Source organism: Pyrus communis, chromosome 4 (assembly GCF_041283825.1).
Source record: "Pyrus communis isolate YQ-2024b chromosome 4, ASM4128382v1, whole genome shotgun sequence".
Taxonomy (NCBI): Eukaryota; Viridiplantae; Streptophyta; class Magnoliopsida; order Rosales; family Rosaceae; genus Pyrus; species Pyrus communis.
The window spans coordinates 1,743,639-1,761,836 of record NC_142568.1 but is presented as its reverse complement, the minus strand read 5'-3'; the positions used below and the strand labels follow the sequence as shown (position 1 = coordinate 1,761,836).

Here is an 18,198-nt window from a genome sequence, read left to right as displayed (position 1 = left end):
CTTGAGACACAGAACTTACCGACTTTAGGGTTTCAATTGTAATGAATTCGATTCTCTATGTTGTCGGAACCATTTGAAAACCCACATACTTTTTGAGTCAATATACTCCCTCGGTTCAAAACCGAGAAAACATGGGCTGATCATCAGATTTTCTTGGCCCGTTTGAGTCAATGCGTTGCAAGCAAAAATGTGGGCAGGAAACAAAATGGGCCCAAAAAATACCTCTATGAAGCCCACCTGTTTGTCCATGAATTTGCGTTGCCCCTAAAGACAGGGATAGATTATGCGACGATGAGCGGGGGCGGACCAAACGTGAACGGAAACTTAAACGCGATGTTTTTGCGGAGGCGTATCAACCGATTCAGGCGGGAAGCATAGGCGGTACTGACACACTTCCCCACGACAACGCCGACTACTGAGCCTTCCTCTGCTCCTCCGCTGGCCTCTGTAAGCACACATTCTCTCTCTTCTCCTTCTTTTTTCCTTTTTCTCTAATCTCCCCACCCTTTGCTTCTTTTTACTTATACTTTGTCCCTGTAACTCTTTTGCTTTTGCAGATGACCCCCTGGGAGATCCCAAGCTCCTCGGCGACCCATTTTGCACTCTCTTCGTCGGTCACCTTTCTCATCTCACCACCGAACGCGCTCTTCGCAAGGTTCATCTCTTTTTTTTTTTGTTTCTCTCTCTCTCTCTCACATTCTGTTTGGTTGCTCAGAAAATTGAGCAAAGAAAGAAATAGAGAGAAGGTTGTTCGACTGTGATCGGTAGAAACCCAATTCAGTGGAAATTCTTGGCCTAAAAACGAATTTTGAATTTGGGTTTTCAGGCTATGAGCAAGCATGGTCGGGTCAAAAACTTGCGCTTGGTCAGGCACATTGGTGAGCTTCTTAATTTTGCTTTGAATTCGAGCTCCATATAGAATGTCAAAACATTACAACTACAATGCTCTTGAATATCATGCGTATTGGTTTGCAGAGTTTTATGTGTTTATTTTTTTTTTTTTGACACAATACTATGAAAGTCCATCTTTGTAATTTGATTGGTGCAATTTTTCCGGTAACTGGAGCCTCGCTTGGATATGCTTTTGTTGAATATGAAACCGAAAGGGAGATGGAGTGTGCGTATAAGGGGCTGCAACTTTTGAAGCACTCTCTGTAGTCTATACAATATGGAATCTCTTCATATATTTTCATATATATATATATATACACATATTTATGTGGCGGGGAATTCTAATTTGACACTCTGGTACTGTTGATGGATTTCGCTTCAAGCATAATAGTGTTGGTGATTGTTCTCATATACACATCCTTCTCTCACGAAATTAAATTTATTGGCTGTGCTTGCTAGTGTTGTGAGAAAAGACATGCATATCAATTTATGTAATTAAATTTATTGGCTGTGCTTGCTAGTGTTGTGAGAAAAGAGATGCATATCAATTTTATGTGGTTGGATAACATATTTTGTAATGGTATGACGAGGCAGGCCAGAAGTTTAAGGAAAAGAAAATAGGGGACAATGTGAAAATATGATCTGCATAAGTCATAACATGTGTATGATGAGCTTAGATTAGTTGCTTGTTTGCAGGAAGCTCACCATTCCTTGATTGATGATTCTAAAGTTATTGTTGATTACAACAGACAGCAGTTGATGCCAGGGTGGATTCCAAGAAGATTAGGTCAGTTAAGTTTTCGTATTCTTCTACCTTCAGTTTGCATATGCCTATAGAGGTCAAGTTCATGTGATTTTGTTGTTTTACCAGGAGGTGGTTTCTGTGGTAAGAAGGAATCTGGACAGCTTCGTTTTGGAGGACGAGAAAAACCATTTCGAGCTCCCCTGTATGCATAACTTTCTTAATTATGTAATATATCTCGTAAACTTGCAGTGAATTAGATGTACGGACTCTTTACCTTTTATTTATCTTGGTAACCAGGCGTCCAATCCCGTATGACGAGCTGGAGAGACTTGGGATCCCACCTCCACCAGAAGGAAGATAGATGTCACCCTATCAGGTATTTTTCTTCTTTTGGTCCCATTAGCCATGTATTTTCCTCCCTGATTAGCTAGTAGCAGTTGCTCAAAGCAGTTTAGATCGTTTAGCTTTCGAGCATTATGAGATCTCTCCTCACGGAACTTCTATCGCAGAGTCTTTGTTTCTTGTTTGTGTTTGTTGGTCCCGTCCCCACCTACAAGTAAAAGAGCTCCATGGATAGAGAAGCAAGTACCCATAAAAGGTCCATGGACAGGGAAGCGAACATGTGCAAAAGTAGTCCTGTGGAGAACGAAGAAAGGTTTTACAAAAGATCTATTGACCCAGAGGACAGTTCTGTAAGGAGCTCAACTGAGACAGAAGAACACTATCACAACGGGAGCTCGGTTGACAGAGCAGAACGCTCTCACAGGAGCTCTAGGGATAGGGATGAGCGCTCTCACAGGAGGATCTCTAGGGATAGGGACGAGCATTCTCACAAATGGAGGTCGAGGGATAGGGACGAGCATTCTCACAAAAGGAGCTCGAGGGATAGGGATGAGCGTGCTCACAAGGGGCACAAGTCCTGTCACCGTGAGAGGTCCACCAGCCGTGATTGCTATTAAGATTTTCAGCTGGAGGCAGCAAGGGGTTATGGAAAGACCAAGGAGAGAAGTCACTCGTGATTTTGTAAGACCCGTTGGAACGCGGAAGTCACAGTATACTCATGAGCTAGTCGTAAACACAAGCAAAAGGACCGTCCAATTTGCTTGACTTTCTCCTTCACAAATTCCCTCTCAACTTCTTCCACCATCGTCGGTTGATGGTGTCAATATGTATCACGTTTTGCTCACTCACATTTAGAAATGTAGGGATCATGCTATATAGAACTGTGTGCATTCAAATTTAGAACAAGAGCTCATGGAATGTATGGAAATTTAGGTCGCCGATTATTTTGAAACACACACAGAAGTAGAAATTGGTATATACTTTTAATGATACAGAATTACCTTTTTAACATTTCACGAGCAGGGTAAATGTTTTCATCCATATGAATCGATTTGATCGGTTTGGTTTGAAGAAGGTCAAACAATTTAAATACCGAAATTGACCAATTTATGTTCGGCGTGGTTCCTTTTTCAAATTTTTGGAGTGAGGGGAATTTTTCAAAATAGTGTGTGAACTTACATTTTTCAATTTCGTATGAATAAAAATTTTAAACGATTTTTGCCAATTTTTCAAAATCATTAATTAATTATCACTCTACTTCCATTTAATTTTCCATCTAAAATAAATTAAACATCACCTGTATTCAAGATTATTTTGATCATTACAACACCTCGCTCCCCCTCTGTTAAGTTGTCTTTGACAATAAAAATTCTAGGTTTTCTAAAAAAATACAAAAATAAAAATAAAATTTGATTGACCTGGTATACGATGATTTGGTAGTTTGCCATTCATAAAAAAACAACCAACTTGCACTCGCTTCTCTCTATTCCGAAATGTAGATTCAAAATATGGACGCTAAAAACCCTCTAATTTATGATATAGTAAAATAATGTTCTTGGTGTAAATAGTCGAAATGTATGCCCACATACCAGTAGTAACTTTCTCATATGCCTAACATTGTTGTTTTTGTTTGTTGTATGGCAATCATTCACTTTTTGTAAGTTTTCCACAGAAGTTGCTCTATATAAAGAGCACTTTGTGTGATCAAAGTACACAACTTAGAAAAGAAGTAAAACAATAATATCAGTGTCCCTCACTTCCCTTGCAATGATATTTTGCACTTGCTTCGCTCCTGTCACTAGCAAAGGTTATCTCTCTAACTTTTGCCTATTTATAACTCGTTATCAGCACGACTCTTTAACCCTAAACAGTTCTCATCTCACTTCACCGAAAAATGCTTCCTCCAAGGATTTTACTGTTCTTCTTCCTCCTTTGCCTCATCTGCCTGATATACCCTTGTGAAGATCTTCTAGCACCATGCCTGCTTCTAGTTCTCAATATAACGATTACATATATCTTTGATTTCTTGTTTGGTGTAGTCCCTGATTACTAACCTAGTGTTTATTTATGTTAATTTTACTGCAATTGAAGATGGTGCGGTATTATTGCCCATCTTGAACTGCAGATTTAATTTTACTGCAATTTTAGGTGGTGCGGTATAATCGTTCATCCTGCTCTGCATATTTAAATTTTCTTGTTGTTTGAGTGGTGCGGAATAATCATCCATCCTATGCTATTTTGTTTTCAATGAGAATGGTGCAGTATAATCGCCCTCCTTAGTAATCATGTTAATCTCGAGCCTGAAATCTCGAGTGCTAATCATTTTGGCCTGAAGATCAAAATGAAAAATTTGTAAGAACATAAGTTCTAACACTATATTCCTCCAGAATACATATTATTGTAAGTTCTTTCACATCTCATTTTTCTTCCAGAAAAGAAAATGGCAAACTTGGCACAACTTGATTTTGTTGCCCTGGACATTACTAGAAAGAACTACCTTACCTGGGTAGTGGATGCCAAGATCTATCTGGAGGCAGAGAATCTTGGAGAAACCATCAAGGAGGAGAACATTGCATTTTCTCAAGATCGGGCGAAAGCCATGATCTTTATTTATCGCCACCTTGATGAAGGACTGAAGAGCGAATACCTAACGGTTGAAGATCCATTAGCCCTCTAGAAGGCACTGAGAAATAGATACAATCACCAAAAAATGATGATTCTTCTAAAGGCTTGTTATGAGTGAACTCACTTAAGAATCCAGGATTTCAAATCGGTGGCTGAGTACAATTCTGCAATGTTCAGAATTAGCTCCCAGATGAAACTTTGTGGGGAAGCCATCATTAAGGAATATATGCTGGAAAAGACTTTCAGCACCTTTCATGCCTCCAATGTGCTCTTGTAGCAGCAGTATAGAGAGCGAGGCTTTACTGAGTACAACCAACTGATATCTATGTTCCTTGTAGCTGAACAAAACAATGAGCTCCTGATGAAGAATCATCAGTATCGACCTACTGGATATGCACCATTCCCAAAAATGAATGCTGATTCCCCCGAAATGAACCCCACACCCTCTCGCGACAATAATTCCAAAGGAGGACGTGGCCATAGGTGAGGTCGGTGGAACGGAAAATAAAAGACTCATGGTGTGCAGTTTCACAACCAAGTTCCAAGGCATAATTCAGGCCCGAGCATCAAGAATGCAAATCGCCACAAATGCAAAGCTCATATGAATAACACTCCTTTAAATCTTGAAAGAGTTTGCCATATGTGTGGTGGCAATAGGCACTGGGCGCGTACTTGTAGTTTAAAACTCACATTTCAAATTCAATAAAAGTAGCATGTCAATTTCCTTTTATTATAAATAAATTGTTTTTAACTGTGATTCCCTTACTCAGAGAGCATGGATAAAAACTATGGTTGTTCTCACAACAAGAGCAATGACGGAGTTATTTGTCTTGTAGACAGCGCAACCATGCATACAGTACTTCGAGATCGAAAATATTTCTCAAGCTTGGTTCTTACAAAAGTAAAGGTAACAACAATATTAAGCCAATCAGATGTGATTCAAGGCTCAGGGAAAGCCTAGATCATGTTACCAAATGGAACAGTATTGTCCATGCAAAATGCGTTGTATGTTACTCGATCTACTATAAATTTGTTGAGCTTTAAAGACATACGTTTAAATAGATACCACATTGAAACAAAAAGTGCAGAAAATGTGGAGTATTTATGCATTGCCTCCAATGATACCTAGAAGCGTACATTGAAGAAGTTGCGTTGTATTATACATACATAAAAACAATTGAAGCACATACTGTCATGAACTAGAAGTTCATTGATAAAAAAATTTACATGCTTTTGGATGATCGTATGGGTCATCCAAGATCCACTATGATGCGTATAGTCATTACCAACTCTAATGAACATCCATTATTGAGCAGACACATTGATATCTCAAATGATAACCCTTGCAAGGCTTATTCTCAAAGGAAGCTGGTAATTATACAATCACAACTAAAGATAGATACTGAATCCCCATCATTTTTGCAAAGAATTCAAGGGGATATTTGTGGACCTATTCAACCACCTTGTAGAACATTTCGATATTATATGGTTTTGGTTGATGCATCTATTCGATGGTCATATGTTTGCCTCGTCTTGAAATGTAGCTTTTACCCCACCCCCAATTATTTTGTGAATTTCATCAATTCCCCAAAGGTTTTCGAAAGTTTCATGTTGGTCCCCTTATATCCTAACCCAATCCGGACCCACTTTCCAGATTTCTCCACTTTTCCTCCTATCACTGCTTGCCACGTGGCAAGCACTCATTCTGGCTCTTTCTTTCCTCTTCCCCGAGCTCTCTCTCTCTCTCTCTCTCTCTCTCTCTCTCTTTCTCTCTCTCACTCACTCATTGCCACAATTGCCACATTTTTTTCCTTCCCTCTACGTCTCATCATTTTCCACTCCTCTCGTCATCGCCGATCATTCACTCACTCATTGCCACAATTGCCACATTTTTTTCCTTCCCTCTACGTCTCATCATTTTCCACTCATCTCGTCATCGCCGATCATTCTCCGTCAATGGCTTCTTCTTCTTTTTTTTTTTTCCGACTCGGGGAAATACGACGTCTTCCTCAACTTCAGAGGCGAAGAAACTCGCAGGTCCTTCGTCAGCCATCTCTACAGAGCTCTGGCCCAGAAAACCATCCACACTTTCATCGACGCCGAAGAGCTCCGAAAAGGCAACCACCTCTCCGACCTACTCACAGCCATTCGAAACTCCAGGGTCTCGATCATAGTTTTCTCTCCAAACTATGCTTCTTCCACCTGGTGCCTCAAAGAACTCGTTCAAATTCTGGAATGTATGGACTCGGACGGCCAGACTGTGGTGCCCGTCTTCTACGATGTCGATCCGTCTGACGTCCGCAAGTGCAAGAGGAGTTTTGCGGAGGCGTTTGCGAGACACGAACTCGACTCCGTGGCTGAGATGGCGGAGGTGCGAAGATGGAAGTCAGCTCTTACAAGAGCCTGCAATATATCGGGCTGGGATTCGCGAAATTACGAGTAATTCTACTTTGTTCATAATCTAATTATATTTTTGGTTCTTGTTTTCGAATTTCTTGTATGCCAATTTTACTTTCGATTCGCGAAATTACAAGTAATTCTACTTTGTTCATAATCTAATTATAGTTTTGGTTCCTGTTTTCAGATTTCTTATATGCAAATTTTACTTTCGATTCGCGAAATTAGATGTAATTCTACTTTGTTTATAGCTAATTGTAGTTTTGGCTCCTGTTTTCGTATTTCTTATTTGCAAATTTTACTTCCGATTCCCTAAATTACAATTAATTCTACTTTGTTCATAATCTAATTATAGTTTTGGATCCTGTTTCCGGATTTCTTGTATGCTCTTTGTTCATGGTCTAATTATAGTGTTGGTTCCTGTTTTTGGATTTCTTGTATGCAAATTTTACTTCCGATTCCCGAAATTCCAGTTAATTCTACTTTGTTCATAGTCTAATTATAGTTTTGTTTCCTGCTTTAAGATTTCTTTTGTGCAAATTGTACTTTCGATTTGTGAAATTACAAGTAATTCTACTTTGTTCATATTCTGATTAGTTTGGTTTCCTAATTTGGGATTTCTTGGATGCAAATACTTTGGATTCGTGAAATTATAAGTAATTTTACTTTGTTCAGTCTTAACCTCTTAATTGGTGTTGGTATTACAATATTATTGTTTACTATCAAATGCAGTAAGACTTGCTTTGATTCTTTACAGACGAAATGCTGAACTTTTATTTGTTTATTCTTAATTTCACAGGGATGATGCAAGGCTTATTGAAGAAATTGTACAAGATATCTTTGATAAATTGACCCATATGTCGTCAAGTGAAGGCGAGGGCTTGGTTGGAATGGATTCCCAGCTAGATGAAATGAATTTGCAATTATGCCTTGGCACGGAGGATGTTCGCTTTGTTGGAATATGGGGTATGGGTGGAATAGGCAAAACAACCATTGCCAAAGCTGTTTATGATAAAATTGCTTGTCAATTTGAAGCTTACTGCTTTCTTGAAAATGTCAAGGAAGGTTTCTCCAGGCATGGTGCAATACATATGCAGGAAGAGCTTTTATCCAGAATCTTGAAGGAAAGGGTGCGAAGTTTAGGAACTTTGGACAAAGGTTCCAAGATGATAAGGGAAAGACTAGCTAAGAAAAAAGTTTTCCTTGTTCTTGATGACGTGGACAATATAGACCAAATTGAAGGCTTACTAGGAAAGCAACGTTCATTTGGCTGCGGAAGTAGAATTATTATAACAACACGAGATGAGCAATTACTAAGACTAAGCAGAGTTGATGCAATATATAGGCCCAAGTTTTTAAGTGACAATGAAGCTCGTGACCTCTTTATGCAATATGCCTTCAGAACAAACCAACCCACAAGTGACTACAATCATCTCACATGCCATGCTATAGAATATGCTAAAGGTTTGCCTTTAGCGCTCAAAGTCTTGGGAGGTTTTCTTGATAACAAAAGTGTATGCGAGTGGGAAGATGTGTTAGAGAAGATAAGGAAAATCCCACGCATGGGAATTCAGGAGGTACTTAGAACGAGTTTTTATGGGCTGGACGATTCAGAGAAGGACATTTTTTTGGACATTGCTTGTTTCTTTAAAGGAATGAAAAAAGATTATGCAACAAATATCCTGGAAGGTTGTGGCTTCTATCCTCACAGTGGATTAAGAGTTCTAATTAATAGATCTCTCATAACAATCTCAGATTATGGCACACTCAAGATGCATGATTTACTACAAGAAATGGGTTGGGAAATTGTCCGCCAAGAATCTATTAAAGAGCCCGGGAGACGCAGTAGGCTGTGGAGTTATGAAGATGTTCATCCCGTGTTAACTCAAAATACAGTAAGATATAATCATCAATACTGTCCTTTTCATATGCAATTAGTGTAGAAATATGTATTTATTTTATATACATAATCAAGGTTATGGGTATTTGCACTTACTTAAATTCCCCCATTCTCTATCCAGGCTACAGAAGCTATTGAGAGCATAGTCCTGAACTTGTCAAACAAATCAGAAGAAGTATACTTAAATGCTGAAGCTTTTGTTGGAATGACGAGGCTAAGACTGCTCCGTATCCAATATCATAACCCCGCTAGAGACCATGTTTTCATACAACACCTGCGTGAAGACTTTCCTTCTTATATACAATACCTGAGTGGAGACTGTCCTTCTCATAAACAACACCTGAGTGGAGACTTAAAGTATCTTTCTCATGAATTGAGGTATCTCGTTTGGCATGGCTGCCCTCTTAAATCTTTGCCATCCAATTTTAACCCCAACAACCTAGTTGACCTTGACATGCAATATAGTAAAATCCAACAACTTTGGGAAGGAACCAAGGTACAATCATCTTTTTCATATTTTTCTTTGAAATTGGCTAATTTCTCATTTGCTTTGTTATGTAATCCATGTTTTCCTGGATATTTGGACAGCATTTGAAAAGCTTGAAGTTCATCAATTTAAACCACTCTCAATACCTTGAAAGAACCCCCGACTTAACCGAGGCAAAAAATCTGGAGGCATTATACCTTGAAAATTGTAAGAGTTTATTTGAGGTTCATCCATCCATTTCATCTCTTCGAAATCTTCTTGTTTTGAGTCTAAGAGGGTGCAAAAAACTGAGGAAATTTCAAAGCAGCATTTATATGAGATCTCTCAAATCTCTTAATCTTTCTGGCTGCTCAAAATTTGAGAAGTTTCCAGAGATCTCAAACGTCATGAAGGAACTTTCAAAACTTCATTTAGATGGGACTGCAATTAAAGAACTGCCCTCGTCAATTAAAAATCTTACAGGGCTTGTTACTTTGAACTTAAAAGATTGCATAGAGCTTCAAAGTCTTCCAAGCAGCATTTATATGAGATCTCTCAAATCTCTTAATCTTTCTGGCTGCCGAAAATTTGAGAAGTTTCCAGAGATCTTAGACATCATGAAGGAACTTTCAGAACTTCATTTAGATGGGACTGCAATTAAAGAGCTGCCCTCATCAATTAAAAATCTTACAGGGCTTGTTACTTTGAACTTAAAAGATTGCATAGAGCTTCAAAGTCTTCCAAGCAGCATTTATATCAGATCTCTCAAATTTCTTAATCTTTCTGGCTGCTCAAAATTTGAGAAGTTTCCAGAGATCTCAGATGTCTTGAAGGAACTTTCAGAACTTCATTTAGATGACTGCAATTAAAGAACTGCCCTCATCAATTAAAAACCTTACAGGGCTTGTTACCTTGAACTTAAAAGATTGCATAGAGCTTCAAAGTCTTCCAAGCAGCATTTATATCAGATCTCTCAAATCTCTTAATCTTTCTGGCTGCTCAAAATTTGAGAAGTTTCCAGAGATCTCAGATGTCTTGAAGGAACTTTCAGAACTTCATTTAGATGGGACTGCAATTAAAGAAGTGCCCTCATCAATTAAAAACCTTACAGGGCTTGTTACTTTGAACTTAAAAGATTGCATAGAGCTTCAAAGTCTTCCAAGCAGCATCTGCCAACTGAAATCCCTAAAAGATGTTACTCTTTATGGCTGTAAAAGTCTCAAGATGTTTCCAGAGATTTTAGAGGTTTCGAAGAATCCTTCAAACCTTTGTTTGGATGGCACTGCAATTAGAGATTTGCCCTTTTCAATTAAAAATCTTACAGGACTTCGTACTTTCAACCTAAAAGGCAGCCTACAACTGAAAAGTCTTCCAAGCAGCATCTGCCAACTCAAGTCCCTTAGATGGTTTTCTCTTTCCGGCTGCTCAAATCTTGAGAAGTTTCCAGAGATTTTAGAAGTTATGGAAGAACTCTGGTCGCTTTGTTTGGATGAGACTGCAATTGAAGAATTGCCATCGTCGATAAATAATCTTACGGGGCTTCGTAGTTTGAGCCTTAGGGGCTGCTTGAAGCTTAAAAGTCTGCCAAGCAGCATCTGCCAACTCAAGTCCCTGGAAGATTTTACTCTTTCCGGCTGCTCAAATCTTGAAAAGTTTCCAGAGATTTTAGAAGTTATGGAAGAACTCCGGTTGCTTTGTTTGGAGAAGATTGCAATTGAAGAACTGCCATCGTCGATAAATAATCTTACGGGGCTTCGTTTATTGAGCCTTGAAGGCTGCTTGAAGCTTAAAAGTCTGCCATGCAGTATCTGTCAACTCAAGTCCCTTAGATGGTTTTCTCTTTCCGGCTGCTCAAATCTTGAGAAGTTTCCAGAGATTTTAGAAGTTATGGAAGAACTCGAGTTGCTTTGTTTGGATGAGACTGCTATTGAAGAATTGCCATCGTCGATAAATAATCTTACGGGGCTTCGTAGTTTGAGCCTTAAGGGCTGCTTGAAGCTTAAAAGTCTGCCATGCAGCATCTGTCAACTCATGTCCCTGAATCTTTCTGGCTGCTCAAATCTTGAGAAGTTTCCAGAGATTTTAGAAGTTATGGAAGAACTCCGGTCGCTTTGTTTGGATGAGACTGCAATTGAAGAACTACCATCGTCGATAAATAATCTTACGGGGCTTCGTAGTTTGAGCCTTAAAGGCTGCTTGAAGCTTAAAAGTCTGCCATGCAGTATCTGTCAACTCAAGTCACTTAGACGGTTTTCTCTTTCTGGCTCCAAAAATCTTGAGAAGTTTCCAGAGATTTTAGAAGTTATGGGAGAACTCAAATGGCTTTGTTTGGATGAGACTGCAATTGAAGAACTACCATCGTCGATAAATAATCTTACGGGGCTTCGTAGTTTGAGCCTTAAAGGCTGCTTGAAGCTTAAAAGTCTGCCATGCAGTATCTGTCAACTCAAGTCCCTGAAAGATTTTACTCTTTCTGGCTGCTCAAATCTTGAGAAGTTTCCAGAGATTTTAGAAGTTATGAAAGAACTTCAGTGGCTTTGTTTGGATGGGACTGCAATTGAAGAACTGCCATCGTCGATAAATAATCTTACGGGGCTTTGGAGTTTGAGCCTTGACGACTGCTTGAAGCTTAAAAGTCTACCATGCAGTATCGATCAACTCCAGTCCCTGATATATATTTTTCGTAGTGACTGCCCAAATCTTGAGACAGAGAACTTACCGAATTGAGGGTTTCAATTGTAATGAATTCAATTCTCTATGTTGTCGGAACCATTTGAAAACCCACATACTTTTTGAGTCAATATGCTCCCTCGGTTCAAGACTGAGAAAACATGGGCGGGGGCGGACAGAGAGAGTATGCGACGATGAGCGGGGGCGGACGAAACGTGAACGGAAACTTAAACGCGGTGTTTTATGCGAAGGCGTATCATCCGATTCAGGCAGGAAGCATAGACGGTACTGACACACTTCCGCACGACAACACCGTCTACCGAGCCTTCCTCTGCTCCTCCGCCGGCCTCTGTAACCACTCATTCTCTCTCTTCTCCTTTTTTCCTTTTTCTCTAATCTCCCCACCCTTTGCTTCTACTTCTTTTCTTTCAACCATGAGCTTTTTACTTATACTTTGTCCCTGTAACTCTTTTGCTTTTGCAGATGACCCCCTGGGCGATCCCCGGCTCCTCAGCGACCCTCTTTGCACTCTTTTCGTCGGTCACCTTTCTCATCTCACCACCGAACGCACTCTTCGCAAGGTTCATCTCTTTTTTTTTTTTTCCTCTCTCTCTTTCTCTCTCTCTCTCTCTCTCTCACACACACACACACACATTCTGTTTGGTTGCTCAGAAAATTGAGCAAAGAAAGAAATAGAGAGAAAGTTGTTCGACTGTGATCGGTAGAAACCCAATGCAGTGGAAATTCTTGGTCTAAAAACGAATTTTGAATTTGGGTTTTCAGGCTATGAGCAAGTATGGTCGGGTCAAAAACTTGTGCTTGGTCAGACACATTGGTGAACTTCTTAATTTTGGTTTGAATTCGAACTCCGTATAGAATGTCAAAACATTACAACTACAATGCTCTTGAATATTATGCATTTTGGTTTGCAGAGTTTTATGTGTGTGTGTTTTTTTTTTTTTTTGACACAATACTATGAGAGTCCGTCTTTGGAATTTGATTGGTGCAATTTTTCCAGTAACTGGTGCCTCGCGTGGATATGCTTTTGTTGAATATGAAACCGAAAGGGAGATGCAGTGTGCATATAAGGTGCTGCAACTTTTTAAGCACTCTCTGTAGTCTATACAATATGGAATCTCTTCTTATATTTTCATATATGCATATGCATATTTATGTGGAGGGGAATTCTAATTTGACACTCTGGTACTGTTGATGGATTTCGCTTCAAGCATAATAGTATTGGTGATTGTTCTCATATACACATCCTTCTCTCACGAAATTAAATTTATTGGCTGTGCTTGCTAGTTTTGTGAAAAAAGACATGCATATCAATTTTATGTGGTTGGATAGCATATTTCGTAATGGTATGACGAGGCAAGCCAGAAGTTTAAGGAAAAGAAAATAGGGGACAATGTGAAAATATGATCTGCATATGTCATAACATGTCTATGATGAGCTTAGATTAGTTGCTTGTTTGCACGAAGCTCACCATTCCTTGATTGATGATTCTAAAGTTATTGTTGATTACAACAGACAGCAGTTGATAACCAGGCGTATTCTTCTTCCTTCAGTTTGCATATGCCTATAGGGGTCAAGTTCATGTGATTTTATTGTTTTACCAGGAGGTGGTTTCTGTGGCAAGAAGGAATCTAGACAGCTTCGTTTTGGAGGATGAGAAAACCATTTCGAGCTCCCCTGTATGCATAACTTTCTTAATTACGTAATATATTTTGTAAACTTGCAGTGAAGTAGATGTACCGACTCTTTACCGTTTATTTATTGTGGTAACCAGGCGTCCAATCCCGTAGGACGAGCTGGAGAGACTTGGGATCCCACCTCCACCAGAAGGAAGATACATGTCACCCTATCAGGCATTTTTCTTCTTTTGGTCCCATTAGCCATTTATTTTCCTCCCTGATTTCAGCAGCCTATAGCTAGTAGCAGTTGCTCAAAGCAGTTTAGATCATTTAGCCTTCGAGCATTATGAGATCTCTCCTCATGGAACTTCTATCACAGAGTCTTTGTTTCTTGTTTGTGTTTGTAGGTCCCGTCTCCACCTAGAAGGAAAAGGAGCCCCATGGATAGTGAAGAAAGTACCCATAAAAGGTCCATGGACAGGGAAGCGAACATGTGCAAAAGTAGTCCTGTGGAGAAGGAAGAAAGGTTTTACAAAAGATCTATTGACCCAGAGGACAGTTATGTAAGGAGCTCAACTGAGACAGAAGAACACTATCACAACAGGAGCTCGGTTGACAGAGCAGAATGCTCTCACAGGAGCTCTAGGGATAGGGATGAATGCTCTCACAGGAGGTTCTCTAGGGATAGGGACGAGCATTCTCACAAAAGGAGCTCGAGGGATAGGGATGAGTGTGCTCACAAGCGGCACAAGTCCTGTCACCGTGAGAGGTCCACCAGCCGTGATCGCTATTGAGATTTTCAGCTGGAGTTAGGAAGGGGTTATGGAAAGATCGAGGAGAGCAGTCACTCATGATTTCGTAAGACCCGTCGGGAACTCGAAAGTCACAATATACTCATGAGCTAGTCGTAAACACAAGCAAAAAGAATGTCCAATTTGCTTGACTTTCTCCTTCACACTCAACTTCTTCCACCATCGTCGGTTGATGGTGTCAATATGTATCACGATTTGCTCATTCACATTTAGAAATGCAGGGATCATGCTATGTAGAACTGTGTGCATTCAAATTTAGAACAAGAGCTCATGCAATGTATGGAAATTCAGGTCGCCGATTATTTTGGAACACACACAAGTAGAAATTGGTATATACTTTTAACGATACAGAATTACCTTTAAGGCTTTAACATTGCACGAGCAGGGTAAATGTTTTCATCCATATTAATCGATTTGATCGGTTTGGTTTGAGGTCAAACAATTTAAATACCGAAATAAACCAATTTATGTTTTGTTTGGTTCGTTTTTCAAAATTTTGAAGGCGGGGGAATTTTTCAAAATGTCATGTGAACTTATATTTTTCAATGTCATATGGAATAAAATTTAAGCGATTTATGCCAATTTTTTAAATTCATTAATTTATTCTCACCCTAAATCGTTTCAACACCTCACTCCTCTTCTAATAAGTTGTCTTTGACAACAAAAATTCTAGGTTTTCTCCAAAAATACAAAAAAAAAAAAATGATTAATTTGATATACAATGATCTGAGAGTTTGCCGTTAAGAAAAAATGAATGACTTGCACTCACTTATCTGTATTTCAGAGTGTAAATTGAAAATATAATCACTAAAAACCCTCTAATTTATGATACAGTAAAATAATATTCACTATATTAGAATGTTCGAAATAACTCTGTACACAATTTATGTGCAGGGAACATGACTTGAAAAACTTAACAAAATATGGATAAGATAACTAATAAAAATTTCAAAAAATTAGTATGTAAACTTAAACAAAATATGGATGGGATGACGAATAATAATTTTAAAAAATTAGTATGACTACGCTTATAATTTAGCTCTTATGACAAGAATTGAACAAACGTTTATAAATTCAATGACATTTCAAAAGTTTAAATGGCTCTTTACTACAATGAAAATTTTACGATAGTGAAAAGGTGTTGTATACTTACATAACAACGTAAGTTCAAAACCCATCAGTGACAATATTATACTTAGAAAAATGATCATGCTGCTTCATCCCCGGACCTCTTATTCAGGTAACGGGTGTTCTTTTGTGTACGTTGTACTACTTGGTAAGAAACCGTTTGGAATTGATTTTGTAGCAACCACTTGTGAGGCTCACAAGTGCTTCTACCATCTTAGAAAATTTCTTGAAAGTCGAACACTTCATGAAAAACAATAGAAGCAAGCACTTCTCAAATACGCTTATATGGTGCAAAAGCACTTTTATTTAGAAGCACTTTTTAACTGTCAGAAGCACATTTAGCCACAAACATTTTGACAAACCCGAGGTTTTACATTACTAATCTTGTTCAAAAATGCACACAACCTCAAATTTTGTTTCGATTACATGACAACCTCAATCATGCCTTGCTGTCGATGGTCATCGGCACCGGCTCCTGTTTGTTCATTTTTGCAAATATGTTGCCGTAGAACTGCGTGTCCTTGTTGTACTCTCTCACTTTCTGCTTCAATACCTTGTACTCCAGTTTCACATCCCTGGAAATACATAACCGCAATCCCACACAAGTTAATCGACACACGAAACACAAAAACGACACAACTCATCAACGAACCATCTAAAACGAACAAAAACGACACGACTCATCTACGAACCTGTTGTCGGGGTCTATCTCAAGGGCCTTCTTGATATCCAGCTCTGCTAAGTCCAAATCCACAAGTTGGATATACGCTTGCGCCCTTCTGTACAGAGCCTTCACATTCCGACAGTCTAAATCCAAAACCTGCATATCAGTGCTCTCACACATTAGAAGAGAAACAAACTACACTACCCTTGCACTCGCATGGAGATCTGGGAAACCGGCGAGCCTTGTACCTTTGTGCAGAGCTTCTCAGCCTGCTTGTAGTCTTTGAGTTTCAGCTTGCACGCAGCATCATTCAGATTGCACGTTATTTTCAGCGCCTTCGCCTGCTGCTTCTCCTCGTCGCTGAAAGTGGAGTCATATTCGATTAACCTCACAGCCTGTCACTGAAAATTAGAGGTTTTTATGAGTTGCCATAAACGTCCAAGTAAAATCGGTGTCACTGAAGCAAGAGGCAAGACTGCTGGATATACCTTTTCGTATCTCTTGGAGGCTCTTTCGTGTTTACCAGCCTTGAAGAGTGCATTCCCTTCTTCCTTCTTCTTCCCAGCGGTTTCGATTTTTTCTTGTGTGTTCGTGTCCCAAGACTCCTTGTACTGCAACCAGTAAAGTAAGTTAGACCGGCTTAATTCACAACGGGGAACGGGGACTGCGTCGAGGGGAACATATCATACTTACCTTGACAAAGGGGACCAGCTCCACCTCATAATGGACCGTCGAATTTGCAGGAACAACAGCCAAATCTTGTGCTGATTTGGTCAACCCGAATGCATATTTTGGTTGAATGGTCACAAGAGCCACTTCACCGTTCTTCATGTTCTTCACAGCTCTATCGAGTCCCTCAATTACTTGCTCTGCAAACAATCAATACATCTCAAGTTTTCCTGTTTGGAATTTTAACTCAATAGTTTCAGAGAAATGACGTCGAAAGGACATGATTATCTTCATCCATCTTGAAGATCGTGCTGTCAGGCAACTTCCCAACAAGTTGCACTGCCAGACCAAAAAAAATACAGAATTTAATATCCGCGAACATTCGGGTGCTCATATCCCTCTCCCTCCTTCAATGTCTTTTTCAGGACCTTATCTTTGGTAACATCAGAAACCGTCTTCCACGATAGCAACTGGAGTGCTATTTCAAGGGTCGCATTTGGCGGCACTGCGCCTTCATCCCCTATAGCTGGCCTGCCCACCTCGCCAAATCCATCTACAAAATTATAGCCGTCAAGTTTTCATCTAGTGAATAAATTTGAATACTCTCAATAAATAAGTAATCAACAAGTAAGCATATGGGCACAGGATGCACATTGTGGCTTTACAGTCAAAAGGACCTTTTCCGCCTTTCTTCATTGTTTTCACAGCTTTTGCCAAGGCGGGGCAGAAATAGCCGGCAATCATAGAGGTTTCACACTCAGATTATTTGGAAAAAAGCGATTCTTTGTGTCGCAAGTAAACATATGAGATACGGCAATGAAACTAACCATCCTGGACAGTAAACTCGACCCAATCGGATTTCGAAACAAGAGTCCCATCTTCAAGCCGAGCCACGTACTTAACTGAGATGCCAACAAAGCAATGTGTGAGAAACCAATGAGATAAGGCTGCTTACAACGTAAAAGTCTTCCAAGTAGCGTCTCCCAACTCAAGTCCCTTAGATGTGTTACTCTCTCTGGCTGCAAAAATCTTGAGAAGTTTCCAGAAATTTCAGTAGCTATGAAGTAGCTTTCAGAGCTTTATATGGATGAGACTGCAATTGAAGAATTGCCAACGTCGATAAAACATCTTCCGGGGCTTGAAACTTTGAGCCTAAAAGGATGCTCGAAGCTTAAAATACTGCCATGCAGTATCTGTCAACTTAAGTCCCTGAGATATTTTACTCTTTCTGGCTGCTCAAATCTTGAGAAGT

General features: G+C 39.5%; 2 protein-coding genes and 2 pseudogenes across 7 annotated transcripts; 3 read left to right on the top strand and 1 right to left on the bottom strand.

Annotated features, from left to right (window-relative positions):
- The first annotated feature begins 269 nt into the window (after positions 1–269).
- On the top strand, positions 270–2,989 carry LOC148697275 (uncharacterized; annotated as a pseudogene). Its single transcript, XR_015961369.1, has 7 exons — positions 270–447; positions 558–655; positions 827–878; positions 1,588–1,678; positions 1,763–1,838; positions 1,934–2,012; positions 2,146–2,989. The product of XR_015961369.1 is annotated as an uncharacterized LOC148697275 (transcript).
- A 3,417-nt stretch (positions 2,990–6,406) lies between these two features.
- On the top strand, positions 6,407–12,093 carry LOC137723717 (TMV resistance protein N-like; annotated as a pseudogene). Its single transcript, XR_015961368.1, has 4 exons — positions 6,407–7,042; positions 7,800–8,895; positions 9,022–9,396; positions 9,489–12,093. The product of XR_015961368.1 is annotated as a TMV resistance protein N-like (transcript).
- Positions 12,094–12,197: 104 nt separating this feature from the next.
- Positions 12,198–14,856, top strand: LOC137723719 (U11/U12 small nuclear ribonucleoprotein 35 kDa protein-like). 4 transcript variants are annotated; one of them, XR_015961371.1, is made up of 7 exons: positions 12,198–12,387; positions 12,520–12,617; positions 12,820–12,871; positions 13,055–13,125; positions 13,570–13,733; positions 13,829–13,907; positions 14,081–14,856. XR_015961371.1 is itself a non-coding variant. In XM_088692210.1 (7 exons), exons 1-7 carry the CDS (start codon positions 12,198–12,200, stop codon positions 14,095–14,097), a joined length of 582 nt encoding a protein of 193 aa, XP_088548336.1. In that variant the 3' UTR covers positions 14,098–14,856. The 4 variants fall into 4 exon arrangements, 2 of the variants coding, with proteins under 2 accessions (XP_088548336.1, XP_088548335.1); XR_015961370.1 differs by having other exon boundaries at positions 12,820–12,889; XM_088692210.1 differs by having other exon boundaries at positions 13,659–13,733.
- Positions 14,857–16,034: 1,178 nt separating this feature from the next.
- TPR6 (Tetratricopeptide repeat (TPR)-like superfamily protein) lies at positions 16,035–16,960 on the bottom strand (the record flags this gene model as incomplete). The annotated part of the gene is made up of 4 exons (XM_088693192.1): positions 16,035–16,188; positions 16,306–16,433; positions 16,526–16,672; positions 16,766–16,960. Coding segments are annotated over 4 exons (606 nt in total), but the record flags the coding sequence as incomplete, so codon positions are not given.
- Positions 16,961–18,198: the final 1,238 nt, after the last annotated feature.